The sequence below is a fragment of the Molothrus aeneus genome, chromosome 26, assembly GCF_037042795.1.
Source record: "Molothrus aeneus isolate 106 chromosome 26, BPBGC_Maene_1.0, whole genome shotgun sequence".
Lineage (NCBI taxonomy): Eukaryota > Metazoa > Chordata > Aves > Passeriformes > Icteridae > Molothrus > Molothrus aeneus.
Genome location: NC_089671.1, coordinates 1,096,045 through 1,111,366, shown reverse-complemented (window position 1 = coordinate 1,111,366; position 15,322 = coordinate 1,096,045). Strand labels below are relative to the sequence as shown.

Below are 15,322 nucleotides of genomic sequence, written 5' to 3'. Positions count from 1 at the left end.
CTGCAATTTGTTTTAATTTATGTTTTTCAATCCCTGCCGGCTGTTTCCGGGGATCTGCCAGGCATCTGTCACTGGAACCAGGAGCAAGGTGGTCCTGGATGCTGGGTGGGGTGAAGGGGGGGCATGGGCTGGGGTGTGGGTGGGCTTGCCCCAGGCCTGGAGAGAGGGTTCCCATTCCTCCCCATTCCCTGTGGGCCCTGCTGTGTCCCCCAGGAAGGGAGGGCAGGGATGGTTCCAGGGAAGAGCATCCCAGTGCCGTGGGAGGTTCATGGGAGCCCCCTGGACGCAGCTGCCACTGAGGCAAATCCCTGAGCAAGAGTGGGATGGGTGGGAGCAGAGATGGCCCCAGCTGTTTTCCTGGGACAGCATCACCTGTGGGAGCTGGGAATTGGCTCAGCTCAGCTCTGTGTGTGCCAGCACACGTGGGCACATCCCTGCAGAGCGGCCCCCGGGCATCCCGAGGGATTTGTGCTTCCACAAAGCAGGGCAGGGTCCCTGCGGGCTCAGCCAGCCCTGAGCCCCCATTTCTAATTACAGTCACTTGGCTGTGCCATCCTCCGGGGCTGGCTGTTCTCCGTGGGAGGAATCTGGGCCATGGGGCAGGGCTGGGAAGGGCTCTGAGCCACCTGGGATTCCCGGTGGGAATGCTGCTGCTGGCTCCCAAACCCCTCAGGGCCGTTTCCCGGCTCCCAGTGTCCCCTGCCGGCAGGGCAGGGTCGGGGTCCCTGGTGGCTGGAGCTTTCCAGAGGATTCTCCTTGCTCTCGGCAGGTGTGTGATGGGAACCTGGCACTGCTGGGATGGACCCAGCTCCTGCTGGAGGCAGAATTTGGGCTGTTTGGGGCTGCAGAGCAGCTCATGGTGCCTGAGGAGCTGCAGCAAACCCCATTCCCTGGGGATGAGCACGGACGAGCCCCGGGGCTGTGGCACAGGAGGGTGGCAGAGCAGGGGGCAGCTCCCCTGGTGTCCCCATTGTGTGTCACTGCGACTCCTGGCTGGCTCTGCACATTTCCCGAGCCCCCGGCTCCCACCTGGACATGGAGAAGCCACCAGAGCCCTTTCCTGGCCATGGGTGACATTCCTGAGGGGATCCCTCATCCCACCCTGAGGACACGCACGGACATAGCCACCGCTCTGGCACAGGAGCCAGGAAATCACAGCCAGAGCTACCGATGCTGCAGCACACCTGGAGGGAATTAGGCCGCCTGTTCACCTCCCTGCAAACCTTCTGGAGAGCGAATTCCTGCGGTTTCCCATCGCAATTGCTGCAAATTATACGAGCGCCACGCTTCGTTCCGTTCTGATGGGAACGTGCCCTTGGCGAGTGGCACTCAGAGCTGCCGCCAGCCTGGCCTCGGGGGACCCTTCCAGAACCCCCCGAGAAGATAAAGAATCCCATCCCCAATCTTTCCTTCTTTTTCCCCTCTCCCGTGGGATGTGGGGGTTGAGAGCTGGGGATGGCTGCGGGTGGGATGGGGAGCAGATGTGTGTGCACAGCTGGATGCGTGCCCAGATGTGTGGGAGGAGGGGATGCCGGGGGTAATGTTCTACCCTCGAGGGCCCTTTCCGAGGCCGCCATCAGGCTGGGGACCCCCGCTCGGGTGCCAGCGCTGCTGCGAGCTGTGTGGTCATGTGTGTATGTGCACACACGCGTGTAAAGGCGGGTGCACGCCCCTCTCCGTGCCTTTCCACGCGCGGATCCGCACGGATGTGTGTCCTGGTGCATTCCCGCACCTCCCTGGCCGTGCTCGGCTCTCCGGGGGAGCCCCCAACCACGGGGACCCCCCTTGGTCCTCCACTACCAGCGAGTCCAGACCTCCGGGGCGGCAGGAGCGGCCCCGCGCGTAAACGTCATTTCCTGCGGCGGCGGCGGAAGCCGGAAGTGCCGCTGTGGCCGGTGCCGGGTCGGGGCGTGCCCGGTGGGGCCATGGCGGGCACGGCCGGCTGAGGGGGACCGGGGGCACCGGGCGCTCCGAGCCGGCCGCGGGGCTCAGGGAGCAGCCACATACCGGGTGCCCCGGCGCGGGGATCCTCCGCCGCGGGCCATGGCGGCGGCGGCGGGTTCCAACTGGGGCCTGATCATGAACGTGGTGAACAGCATCGTGGGGGTGAGCGTGCTCACCGTGCCCTTCTGCTTCCGACAGGTGAGCGTTGGGGCCGGCCGAGGTCCTGCCGGTGTCCCCGGGCTGCGGCGGGGGGTCGGGCCGTGCCCCGGCAGCCGAAAGCCCCGGCGGGCTCCTCCAGGGCTGGGCCGGGCCGGGCGGGCAACGGCCGCTTCTGCCCTTCTGGCCCCAACTGGGGCTTCGTTCCGTTGGAGAGGAAAGTCAGTGAAGGAAACGCTTCAGACCCAGAGCGGGCATCTCGTGTTCCGAACACCGCGTTTGTACCAGTGGTGACGTCTCCAAGTCAAAACTTCTGCTCCACACTCTGGGTTTTCCCTGCCCTGTGGTCTCCAGCTGATGGTTTGTGCTTGTCTTGTGAGGAGAAGGGAGAAATGAAATCCAAGGGTTTGCCCACATGATAAACGTAACTTGGAGGCTTTTCCCAGCCCCGCTATGCCCCCCGCCCCTCCCTGGCATCTGGGGCTGTGCCAAGCCCCTGCTGGGTGCCCGTGGGTGCCAGCCCTGCCCGGGGACCGGGGCTGGCTGAGCAGTGTGTGATGCCAGCTGGTTGTGGATAAATCAGTTTGCAGCAGGGGTGGCACCTCGGGGTCTGTCTGTGCTCCCTGGAGGGGTGAGCCAGGCTGGGAATTCTGCTCCCAGTTTGCTGCTTGGAGCTTGGACTGGTGCAGCTGGGAGCTGTGGGAAGCAGGTGTGTGTTTCCTGTGTCCTTGTGCTGTGGAGAGGGTGATGTGGAGGTGGTGGGAAGGGGACAGAACTTCCTGAAAGAGGGAAAACGTGGCTGGAACACCCGGGGGAGGCTGAGGGTGCTGAGGGAGGGTGGCTGGGCTGTGGTGGGGGATGACCCCCATCTCCTGCCCTGCTTCTTTGCAGTGTGGGATCCTCCTGGGAGCCGTGCTGCTGATCTTCTGCTCGTGGATGACCCACCAGTCCTGCATGTTCCTGGTGAAATCAGCCAACCTCAGCAAGCGCAGGACCTACCCTGGCCTCGGTGAGACCCCAGCTCTGGGGCTGCTCCCCAGCCCTGCTGCTCCTCTGACAGCACCACGACCTTCCTTGGCCTCCCTGACTGCATTTCCTCAGCGGTGCTGTTGGAACAACAAATGTTTTTTTTCTTGCTGCAGTTCCCAGCTTCCTTGTTGTGCCTCAGCCTCTCCCCAGGGCGGTGCTGGGGTTGGATCCTGCTCCCACAGCCCTGTTAATGGGTGCTGAGTTGTTTTGACTCTGCAGGGCAGGGAGGAGATGATCCAAACCCCAGCTCCCGGGAGCCATCTGGGATGAATTGTGGGGCTGGGATGAATTAATTATGGGTCTGGGCACGAGCTCCCCACCCAGCCAGCCAGCGCTGCCGGGACAGCGGGTCCTGCCAGCCTGGCACGGAGCTGGGCTGCCTGCATCCGAGCTGGGAGCTCCTTTATGGCTCAGCAGAGAGGAAACAGAGCGAGCTTCCAAAGGGCTGAGAAAACAAAAACATCTGGAAGATCCCTGCGTGGGTTTTGGCTGTGCCAAAACCTCGGAGCTGAGCGCTGGCGCCAGGATTGGCCTCTGCTCGTGGCCTCTCTTGGGATTCTGACTGCCCTGGGGAGCAGGAGGAGGTGTTTGGGTTCCACTCCTTGCTGTTGGCATATGGAGCAGCAGGAAAAGTCTCCTTTTCCTCGTTCTGCCTCGCTGTTCTGTGGGAGGAGGGAGCTGTTTGGCACTGCCCTGGCACGGGGGCTCCCAGCAGCTGCTGACAGATGGGTCTGCTCCTCTCTCAGGGCGCCCGAGGTGCTGCTCCCAGGAAGCACATCCCAGCTCCTGCTGACTTGTATCTGCTAGGAACAGACAAGAGGGAGAAGCCCCATGGCTGGGAGGTTGTTTTGGTGCCAGGGGGAAGGAGGAGCCCCCACCCAGCTGCCGCTGCTCCCTGCCCCTCACAAGACGCCTTTGTGCGCCGCTTCCCGGAGGACACAGAGTCCCTGCACCTTGGAGTGTGTCCCGGGGAGAAGGGATCCTCTGCCCGCCCAGGAGCCAAGGGGCTGCCATACAGACAGGGCCAGCAATGCCTCCCAGCTTCCTCCTGGCAGGGGGGGCTGGCAGCAGCGCCGTGCCCGCTCCCGGAGCCCTGGCAGAGGTGCCACACGCTCCCGCGCCGCATCCCAATGCTCCGGGGTCGGGCAGCTCCACACAGAGCCCTTTGTCCCCTCAGGCTGGGCCCGGGGACATCTGCGGGCACTCCTGGGAGGCTTTGGCACGGAGGGAAGTTGTGCACATTCCCTGCAGGCGGGCACAGCCTTCCGGAGGAACCCCAGCAGCCATGGCTTGGGCACAAAGGCTGTCCCAGGCCGGGGCTGGCACTGCCCCCTCACCACTGCGGGAAGGGGAAGGGCTGCAGGGAGATGTGTGGGTGAGGAGGGAAGGGCAGGAAGCTCCCAGATGGGTTTTAAGCAGGAGATGAGTGAATCCCTCCCCTTCCAGCAGCACTTGGGATGTGCTGGGGCTGTGCTGGGCAGCTCAGCCCTGCAGGGCCAGGGGTTGAAGCTCTGTCCCAGGAACCACACTGGGTTTGAAAGGCTTCTTCAGGTACTGAGCAGGCTCTGCCCAGTCTGGGGGCATTCCAAGATCCCATTCCAAGGATTTGACTGTACCATTTATTTTACAGTTGTTACCTCCTGGAGAAGATAAAGAATCTCATTTTTACATTGTCCCCACAGTGTTTGGAGGCTTGTTCTCATTGAGCATCAATTCCAAACAGCCGGGGAGATGGGCTGGTTGCAGCATCACCCCAGTCTGTGTCCATGTCCAGGGGCTGGAATGTGCTCAGCAGCACCACTCCTCCATCCCCCAGCCCTGAGCTCAGCCTGTTACTGACCCATCTCCAGGAGGGATGTTTTCCTCTTGCTGGCTCTTCTTTCTCCTCCCAGACCCTTTGTCTGTGGGCCTGACCCCCCCAGAACTGTTGCCTTTTCCCTCCTGGCTGTGAATTCCCAGAGGACGCCGCTCCCCGTGCCCGGGCACGGTGCCTGGTGGCATCTGTCCCACTGCCCTGTCACTGATCCAGCTGCTATTTTGGGTGCTCCCCCACATCCTTGCTCTGGGCTGTGGGTCCCTGCCGTGCCTTTTGCTCATTCTGTGGGAGAACATCTCGTTTCCTGAATTTTTAGCTGGAGTAGAGTCCAAGGAAATCAAGAGTTGAAGCTAATATTTATAATAGCAGAAGAAGCTTCCAGAAAGGATCTGAGTTTGTTTTCTGGCGGGCTCTGGGAATGTTGGGCTGTGTCTTGAGGGAAGGCAGAGGGGACTCCAGGGTGGTGGGTTCATGCTGGACCTCACTGGCAGATTTGGGCACTGTGGTCTGGGTTTGGCACCGGAGCTCCCCATTCCCGTTCTGCCCAGCAGGAGCTAAAAATAGAATAAAGTTTTCTTGGCATTGTCTTTTTAAGAGAAAACCCAGTGATTTGAGGACTACTGAGCATTTTGTGCTCCAACCCCAGGATGGGAGGGAGGGAAAGCACAGCCTTGGCAGCAGCCCTTTGGTGTGGGTTGGGAGCACTGGGTATTCTGGGAATGGGATTGAACGTTCTGGGCACCAGCTCAGCTCTCCCAGCCAGCCATGTCGGGCAGCCCAGTTCGAGGGGGAAGATAAAAATAAAAAGGGGACTTGGACTGGAATTCTGCACCACTTTAACTTTCGCCACACACAATCTTGTACAGGGATATTTTCTCTCCCATTGCCTTTAATGGCTGCCATGTGTGGCTGCTGCTTCACACCACTTCTGGTTTTAAATAGAAAAAAAAGAACCTGCTTGCTGGCTTTCCCTCATCCCTGCTCCTGTCTTATGTGGTTTTCAGTTTCCAAAGGGAAAGGCTGAAAAAGAAAGTGGGAGGGTGAGGGAAACTGCCCCAAAATACCAGTGGTGGGTTCCTGCTGCACTGCCCTGTGTCACTGCTGGTGTCTAATTGTGAACTGACATCTTGCCCTGTTCTGGACCTTTCTTTGACTAACTTCCACTCTTTTTTCCCTTTTATGCCAGCATTTCATGCCTATGGAAAAGCAGGAAAAATGTTGGTGGAAACAAGGTAAATCTGCTGCTGCTTCAAAGTGTGAACAGTTTGGGTGTCTGTGGTGGGAGCCTTTCTGAGCCTTGCTGTGCTCTCCTTCCTCCTGGAATTCCACAGGAGGCTGGGTGAGATGCCCTGAGCACAGCTCCCAGGTGTCACCTCCATCCCTTCCAGCACTTCCCAGGCTCTGGGAGCACAGAAGGAAGGGATGAGCTGCTCTGCTGTGAAATCACAGCCGTGTCACTCGTGGCAGCTCTCCAGGGGTGCCATCCCTTCTGTGGGGTTGGTGGGAGGGAGCGTTTGCTTCCTTGGATCCCAGGATCTGCTCCACTCCTGCCCTCTGTGCTCCCTTCCCTGAGAGATGCCTTCAGGGGGAACCCTGCCTCCATCTCTGCTTCCTCCCATGACCCCAGTGCAGATGTCAGGTGATGGCACAATCCTCACAGCCCTGCTTTTTCCAGCAGGGATTCTTTTCCAGGCACGTTGAGCCCAGGGCCGCCAGTGGTGCCGGCTCCTTCGCTCTTCCCAGCTGCAAACTTCTGCTCAGCACTAAAAATACACAGAATATTCCTCAGATGTTACTTGTCCATGCAAGCAGAGGCTGTAATTGCCACAGGGATGTTCTATAATTGGAATTGGGAAGGAAAGTGGTCCAGGAGTGGGAGGAGAAGCAGTTAATGGACAATCTTTTCATTAAAGTGTGGTCCATTGTGTGGAGAGATGTCGGAGAGCCCACTGGATATTGAGACTCTCATGGCAGGGTCCTGCAGTGGGTGTGGGGCTCTGAGAGCCTCGTGCTGATTCTTTTGAATTTTTCCAGGAGTTCAAGGAGTTCTTGTCATCCAAGATTAGTTTTTCTTGTTTTTTTTCCCCCATGGCTCCCAACAGGAGTTAAACCCCTGTGTGGGTTGTGGGCAGAGCTGCATCCCCGAGTGTTTGGTGTGGATGGAGGTTCTCTGGTGGCTGTTTTGTTGGGATAGAGTGCAGGGGAGGTGTCCTGCTCTTCCCAACGCTGAGGATGGAATGTGGCTCTCCTGACCTGTCCCTGTTTGTGTTTGCAGCATGATTGGGCTGATGCTGGGCACTTGCATCGCGTTCTACGTCGTCATCGGCGATTTGGGCTCCAACTTCTTTGCGCAGATGCTCGGATTGCAGGTGAATAAATCACTCCTGCAGGGCTCCCTGCCCTTGCACTGAGCCCTGTGTCCCCTGGGGACAGCAGAGCTCCTGCTCAGCATCCCCTGGCGTCCCAGGGGGGCTTTGTGGGGTCCCCTCATGGAGGGATCCTCGTGCACGGAGCCTCTGCTCTGGGAAGTCTGGGGAGCTCAGACATATGGCAAACAATCAGCTGTGTAAAACTCCAATAAGGCATTTCCATCAAAGGAATTCTTTTTAACTTGGTCCCTTATTAATTCTGGAGCAGATTCCTGGGGGAGATAATGCTTCCTGCCTTAATTCCTGCCCCAGTGGGTAGTGACAGGCAGTTCCTCTGCCTGAGCTCTCCTCCCTGTAGTTCAGGAGGGATTTTTGTCCTGTCCCTGGCTGGTTTTATGGCCAAAGTCTCTGTGTTCCTGCCTCCTCAGCCGTGTGATGAGCCTGCTGCTGGCTCAGGGTGCTCAGAGGCAAGAGGTGCTCCTCAGAGCCGGCATGAGGGCCGTGCAGGGAAGCAAAAGGATTTTTGGTACAGTGTTATCTGTGCTGCCTGATGCTCCTAAGCTCAGATTAAGGAACTGTGAAGTTAAAAAAGATGCGTTGAGGCTGCAGCCAAATTAGGTATTAAATATTTCCAAGCATTCCAGAGTGCTCTGCTATAATAAATAGCAGTGTGAGGCTTTGATTAATTTTCTGGATTGGAGTTTTCAACACTTTCAATTTCTCGTCTCCCCAAGTAAATTTAGGTTTTATTTAATTGCATGAAAATACCTAAATAGCTTGTGCTGGATTAGCATTTAACCCCCCCAGCCACCCCTCAAATTCTTCCAGCTTGGACCTATCACACACTGCAGAGCAACAGTGGCACCCAGTGACTGTCTCAGCTCAGCACAGACAGAGCCCGAGCTCACAGCATCTTCAAACACCTCCAGACACACAATTGCACTGTTTAAAGTTGCTTTCCAGTCTGGACAGATGAGCCATGCCAGGGTTTGCTGCCTGGGGGCTGTGTGGGGTGTCCTCCCTGCTGCAGGTGTTGATGCAGGTCTGTTGTGCAGGTGTCGGGCCTGTTCCGCATTGTCCTGCTCTTCGCTGTCTCCCTGTGCATTGTCCTTCCCCTGAGCCTGCAGAGGAACATGATGGCCTCCATTCAGTCCTTCAGTGCCATGGCTCTCATCTTCTACAGCGTGTTCATGTTCGTGGTGGGTACGGACACCGGGCATCCCCTTCCTTTTCCTCCTTTCTGTTCATTTTTGTGATCAGTCGCTCCTGTAATGCTCCTGTGAGCTCCCAGATGCTCCTGTGATTCCCTCTTGGAGCTCCAGCCCTGTCTCACCCAAATTTCAGGACTGGAAGGAAAGGGAGCTGTGGGAATTCTTTGCATGTAACTTTTCTAGTAGGCTGTGCAGGGTCACACCTCAGAGCTGCCTCCTCAGGGGGGTGTGGAACCTCCCAGGAGCTGTGCCTTTAAGAAACCACAACATTCACAAGAGCTGGCTGCACTGAAACATCTCTGGAGATTAGAAACCCCATCCAAGGATATTATAAACAGACATTCAGACATATTTACCTTCTGCTTCCTGTGCAACCCAACTCCTGCCAGTTCTTGTGTCCATGGCAAGGGAGCTCCCTGGCCTCAGCTCCTCCCTCTTTCCATAAAGCTTTTCCTTCTCTTTGGTGAGCTGGTGGTGTTAAATGGCCCTGGAGCAGCAGGTGGGATCCTGTTTTAGGGCCCTTTGTCTCTCTCTGCTGAACAGGATTCTCTAAGGCCAACGGTGCTTCCTGTTTGGATTTAAAAACACATTTTAAAAAGTGCAAAAGAGGTTGCTTTGAACAATGATTCTCACAGTGAGCGTGTCAGTGGAAACTGTGTGTGCTCTGATGGCATCAAACAAGGGGGGAATGTCACAGATCCCTTGGAATACTCCCTGGGATCCTTGGTGGCCCTGTGGGTGGGACCCAGTGGGGCTGGGGAATTGGGATGGAGCTGTGCTGGCAGCTCGGGTTATCCCAGCCTGGCATTGCTGCTGCCGTGGAGCTGTTTGGGGCTGGCTGCTCACCCCTGCTGTCTGTCCTGCTGCAGGTTGTGTTGTCCTCCTTCAACCACGGGCTCTTCAGCGGGCAGTGGCTGCAGCGGGTCAGTTACATGCGCTGGGAGGGCATTTTCCGCTGCATCCCCATCTTTGGAATGTCCTTTGCCTGCCAGTCGTAAGTACCTGCCTTTCCCAGCCCTGGCACTTGTTCCTGCTGGGAGTTTGTGTGAGGGGCACAGGGTCAGGAGGATCTGCAAGGGATAGATACCATCTGCTTTGGTGGTTTGTTTTCATCGGGGTACTTTACAGCTCGCTGGAGTTCAGCCTCTCATTCAGTCGTGACCCTTTTGTTACCCAGATCCTTTTGTTATTCCATTTCACCTGGGAGTTCTTGTAATGGAGCAACTTGAGACCACTGGAGCCAAACAGCTCCTCGGGAGCTTCTGGTGCAGCTGCAGGAGGGATGAAATTCCCCTGGTTCTTGGAGGGAATGCTGGAGCACCAGGAAAGGCTGTGCCACCCCCCTGCGTGAGCCCCTGAATGCTGGGGGCTGCTCTGCTCCCCACATTTCCTGCAGAGCACTCTGAAGGTCACACAGGTGTTGGCTTTGGAGGGGTGTTCCTGCATTTCCAGAATATTGTATAACTCCTGCATTTCCAGTTCCCTGGGTGTAGTGGCACATGGAAGGAGCTGAGAGCAGACCAGGCTATTTCCACCTGTCCCGTTCCCTGGGTTTGGGAGGGTTTCTGTGACAAGTGGGAGAAGGTGAGGGCAGGCCAGGCTGTCCCAGGTTTCCAGCAGCATTCCCTGCTGCACCAGGACATCAGGTGAGTGCTGTGTGACAGCTCTAACCCGTGTGAATCCAGCCCTGGGCAGGGAAGGACTGCCCTGCTCTGGAAGGAGCATCCTTCTCTGGAAGCCTGGCAGAGCTGGGCTTCCCCCATGTAGTTCCAGCAAACGGGTCTCGTGCCAACAGTAAATGAATGTGACAGATAAAATTTGCTCAGACTGCTGTGTTTACACCCACTCCAAGATCCAAATCATCATTTCCCACTTACTGGCTCTCTTGGCAGCTCAGATCCTAGCCCGGCACACTCCAGGCTTGCTGTTTAATGTCTCCATTACAACTGGCAAAGGGAATTGTGTTCTCTTGCAGCTTTACCTTGTTAACAAATCCCTTTCATTTTTTTTTCCCTTATGGAAGCCATGCAGTACCCAGGACAATTTTCCTGGGAGCTGGAAATGCAGGGAAATGGTTCCGTCTGGACCTGTGTGTGTGCCTAAATATGGGCTCCATGGCAGCACTTTTGTGGCAAACCCAATCTAAAGCTGTGTATTCTTTCCAAACATCAGGAAAATACCCTGTCCCCAACCCAGGCAATATTTGTATATTTTTAAAAATTTCTTTCCATCTGTGTATTCTCTCTTTCTCTCTCCACCCACCTTCCATATATTCTATTCCTCTCTTTATATGTAGTTTAACTACATAGTCTCAGCTGGGTAGATTTAACTTTACTAACCTCTGAATCACCTTTCTAACCATCCCACACACTGCAGAGCTTCCCTTTTTCCCCTCTTTTTTCCTTCCCGAGCCTGAATGTTTGGCTGGACCCTTCCCTCAGATGCTGAAGGCCAGAATGTAGCTGGAGGTAGCTGTGGAGAGGGCAGGAAGGAATCCCAAAAGGAGAGATTCACAGGGAAACCAGTCTCCTCAGTCCCAGGGAGGAATCCCAAAAGGAGAGATTCCCTGGGAAGTCAATCTCCTCACTCCCAGGGAGAAATCCCAAATGGAGAGATTCCCAGGGAAGCCAGTCTCCTTTCTCCAGAGAGGAATCCTAAATGGAGGGACTTTGGGAAGCCAATCTCCTTTCTCCAGGGAGGAATCCTAAATGGAGGGACTTGGGAAGCCAGTCTTTCTCCCAGGGAGAAATCCCAAAAGGAGAGATTCCCTGGGAAGTCAATCTCCTCACTCCCGGGGAGAAATCCCAAAAGGAGAGATTCCTAGGGATGCCAGTCTCCTCAGTCCCAGGGAGGAATCCCAAAAGGAGAGATTCCTAGGGAAGTCCTTGCTCCTTGCTGGTACCTCCAGCCCCAGAACCTCCTTTGACGCTCAGGGATTAAGGGTTAAGGATCTTTCTGCTGGGCCCAGCCTGACACACTTCCTGGGAATGGCTTGGTGCCCACTGGAGCTGGGGATACCCCTTCCCATCTCCCTGCAGGCCCCCCCTTCTCCCGAGAGCTCCGGGATGTAGCTGCTAGAATTAAAGTAACAAGAGGTTAATGAGTTGCTAAAATATGCACCTGATGTCAAAAGGAACATTCCCCACGCTTTCCAGGGCTGTAAATACCCCAAATCCCAGGGAATTGGCACTTGTGGCTTTCTATGAAGCGAGCTGAAGTAGGACAGGCTGCTGTGCTGGGGTTTGTTTGTTTAATTTTCCTTCAGACAGTGGGATGCTCCAACCTTCTTCCCTCTTTTCCTCTGTAAACACTGTGTTGCTTTAATTATCAGCACGGAGAGCTCCAAGAACAATAATCTCTGGCGCTGGGGCTGGCCCAGAGCCACCCGTGGCCCCGGGAACAAACGGTCATTCATTTTGCAACCCTTCCTGAACCCAAATGTTTACATCACACGTTTCGCTCCACGTGGTGGGGTGGGGAGAACAGGAATATTTTTGCAACACTTAAAAGTTATGAGTGTTCTGAAATCTCTTGGCATTAGCAGTATAAATTGTGGAATAGCAGCAGGTGTTTATGCTCCAGAGGGGGAAGGTGTCAGGGATTCGTTGCTGCTGGGCTGAGGCAGAGATTGGGCTGGGACTGGGGGTTTTCTCCCGTTTCCTGCAGGTTTCCTTAAATATTTTACCCTTTTTTACAGTCAGGTCTTGCCTACTTACGACAGCTTGGATGAGCCGTCTGTCAAAATCATGAGCTCCATATTTGCTTCTTCCCTAAACGTGGTCACCACCTTTTACATCATGGTAGGAACTTCTCCTTCTCTTCCCTTGCCAGAAATCTGGAGGGGCCACAGGGATGAGGCTTTATCTACAGCTGGGGCTGGTTTCTGCTTATCTGTATTTATTCTGACAGATAAGTCCTCCTGCTGAAAGCAGAGTTAGGTGGGAGGTGATGAACCCAAGGGCACAGGGGGCACTGGGAGAATCCAGGTTTTCAGAGTAGCATGTTTCCTTGGATGGAGGCAGAGTGGAGGCCCAGATCTTCCCAGGCCCAGCCTGGAGCAGAGGCTGCTGCCCAGAGTTTGGGAGAGCTTTTTCCAGCCTGTTTTGAAGGAAGTTATGCCTCATAAGGCAGCAGTTAATAAAACTGGGTTAATAATTCCTGAAGAGAGCCTTGGCCCATGATCCAGGCTGCTGCAGGGAATTGTGACAGCCCCCTCTTTCTGTTGGAGAGGGACAGTCCATGGGCCTGGCAGCAAGCAAAGTGTGACTTCCAGGAAAAGCCCTGGATTTGATGAGAAACTTGCTTTTAGGCAGTTCCCAGTCTTGATTAACCACCTGTCCCAGGTTTTGGGGTGCCCCTGGAGTGACCTCACGCTCCCACTTGGCTGCTCCCACGGGAGGTCACTGTCTGTCCCCTCTGTGAGGAGCAGGTGTGAAATGTTGGGAGTCCAACCCTGCTCCCCTCTCCAGGTGGGCTTCTTTGGCTACGTGAGTTACACCGAGGCCATTGCTGGGAATGTGCTGATGAACTTCCCTTCCAACGTGGTGACGGAGATGATCCGAGTGGGATTCATGATGTCCGTGGCAGTGGGGTTCCCCATGATGATCCTGCCCTGCAGACAGGCTCTGAACACCCTGCTCTTTGAGCAGCAGGTAAGATCCCAGGGCTGCCTCAGTGTGAAGCTTGACTTCTGAAGGGTTTTTGTGACTCTTTGGTCTCTGGGCCCCAAATGGGCCTTGGCTCCCTGAGACTCTGGTGATAATGGCATGTGGCAGGTACTCGGTATCCCGAGGGACAAAACCTCAACTCCCAAAAAATCTTCAGTGCGCAGGGTGTGGTGACAGTGCAGCAGGGGCCTGTGGCCATCTCTAAATCCTGCTCTGCTCAGTGGTTAATCCCTGGCACTTGGAGGTTTGTGTCCCCTCTGCAGAGGAATTCCATGGGCCAAAGGAGTGGAGTTCCCAGTGTAAAGCTCATGTCCCGTGGCTGCTGCTCCCTGCTCTGCTGGGGATTCCAGCTCTGGCACTGACACTTTACACAGCTCAGAGCCGAGGTGGTTTCTTCCCCTCAGAAAAAGGGAGAAATGTGCTTTTGGAAGCAGCAGAGCCTCCTCATTTCCTGCTGCTCCAGCTGCTGTCCTTTTGCTGGCCAACTCATTGAGCTCAAGCTCCCGTTCCCGGCCTCGGAGCCCAGCCCAGCCCCATTTCTTCTTGTTTCCTTGTGTGCCTGCTGATTCCTGCTGCATTATTCTCACCCAGCATCTTTGTCAGCAGCCCTGGAGCAGCCCTTTCCTCTGCGGGTTCGGATGTCCCCTTCCTCCAGCGCCTCCCGGGCTGCGGTGCCGGGGGCGGGCGGTGGGATGTGGGATCCAGCCCTCTCCCACACGTTCCACCTTTCCCAGGGCCAGCTCCTCAGCCAGCCTTTGTGACTGAGGCTGGTCTGTCTGCTGGAGACTGTGAGTCCCTTGTGGCAGTGGCGTGTTCTCCTCTGTGCATTGTGCGCACGGAGCGCGCCGATGGGATTCAGCAAATAACACTGAGAGATTGTGGGAATGTTCTGAGGCCTTTGTGTATCCGCATAAATAGAAACCTCTTAGGCAGGAAATAAAACTTGAGCAATTTATAGCCCTAAATCCTGCCACTTCTGCCTGTGAGAAGCCCCCGGCTCTTTTCTCACGTTGGGAGGGCCTGAGGATGGGGGCAGGCTCGGTGAGAGCCAGCGGGTGCAGAGGAGGAAGCGCTGGAAACACTTGGGAACACTTTGGATCTTGCCTGGGCTCAGCTTGTGGCTGGCTGGGCTCTGAAGGTGTCGCTTTGCCTTCCTCCCCCATCTGTGCAGCAGCAGAGCTGGGACCTGCTGGGTCTGCAGAGCACACTGGGGCCTCTGCCTTCCACACCCCCCATTCGGGAGGTGGGATGGGATGGGAAGCAGAGGGCCTCTGGAATTCCTCCAGCAGCACCCATCCTCCCCTGTGCTCTCCCTGGGGTGTCTCCCAGTCAGAGGGGCTGCTCCTGTGCTGGAAAGCAGTGGGGATGGCTCTGCTCCCAGAGCTGTTGGGGAATACCTCTCCCTAGCACAGCCAGAGCTCTTCCTCTGCAGCTTCTCCCTCCTGCTGCACCCCTGAGCTCCTTCCTCCTGCCTCTGGCCTTGGGCTGTTCTTTGAGTCCCTGCTGAGGGGGGGATCACAGCTGGGATGGGCTGGAGCTGCAGGGAGCATTGCTGAGGGAATTGTTGGGGGACTGAGGGAATTGTTGGGGGTCTGGGGACTGCAATCCCAGAGCTGACTCTCCCCCTGCACCCTTGCCCTCCCACAGCAGAAGGACGGCACCTTCGCTGCCGGGGGCTACATGCCCCCGCTGCGCTTCAAAGCCCTGACGCTGGCTGTTGTGTTTGGAACCATGGTCGGAGGCATCATGATCCCCAATGGTGAGTGAGGAGCTGGGAACAAGGGCTGGCTGCTTTCTCTGGGCTCTGTTATTTGTTTTCCTGGCTGGGGTGACCAGATTCACACCCCATCCTGCCCGGGGGTTCTGGCAGCTGTCCCGTGCTGCTGCTCTGGCACTCCTGGAAAGGACCTTTGCTGACTTTTCCTCTTTTTCTCCAGTGGAAACAGTCCTGGGCCTGACAGGTGCAACCATGGGAAGCCTCATTTGTTTCATCTGCCCAGCTCTTATTTACAAGAAGATCCACAAGAATGCGCTTTGTTCACAGGTCAGTGCTGATGCTGCTTGACATCCCCCTAAGCCCTCTGCAGAGCCTGGGAACGTGCTTCATTTGGCTGCAGCACAGAAACTGCT

At 56.3% G+C, this 15,322-nt stretch overlaps 1 protein-coding gene across 2 annotated transcripts in view; it reads left to right on the top strand.

Annotated features, from left to right (window-relative positions):
* The first annotated feature begins 1,892 nt into the window (after positions 1-1,892).
* SLC38A10 (solute carrier family 38 member 10) overlaps positions 1,893-15,322 on the top strand; it is a 29,906-nt gene continuing 16,476 nt past the window's right edge. The window contains exons 1-10 of one of the 2 annotated variants that reach the window (XM_066565997.1): positions 1,893-2,142; positions 2,992-3,109; positions 6,132-6,177; positions 7,221-7,314; positions 8,370-8,513; positions 9,395-9,519; positions 12,223-12,325; positions 12,995-13,177; positions 14,840-14,951; positions 15,130-15,236. In XM_066565997.1, coding sequence (XP_066422094.1) covers positions 2,044-2,142; positions 2,992-3,109; positions 6,132-6,177; positions 7,221-7,314; positions 8,370-8,513; positions 9,395-9,519; positions 12,223-12,325; positions 12,995-13,177; positions 14,840-14,951; positions 15,130-15,236 — 1,131 coding nt within the window. In that variant the 5' untranslated portion in view covers positions 1,893-2,043. Of the gene's footprint in view, positions 2,143-2,340; positions 2,461-2,991; positions 3,110-6,131; positions 6,178-7,220; positions 7,315-8,369; positions 8,514-9,394; positions 9,520-12,222; positions 12,326-12,994; positions 13,178-14,839; positions 14,952-15,129; positions 15,237-15,322 lie in introns of those variants that run through there. The other variant, XM_066565998.1, reaches the window with a different exon arrangement.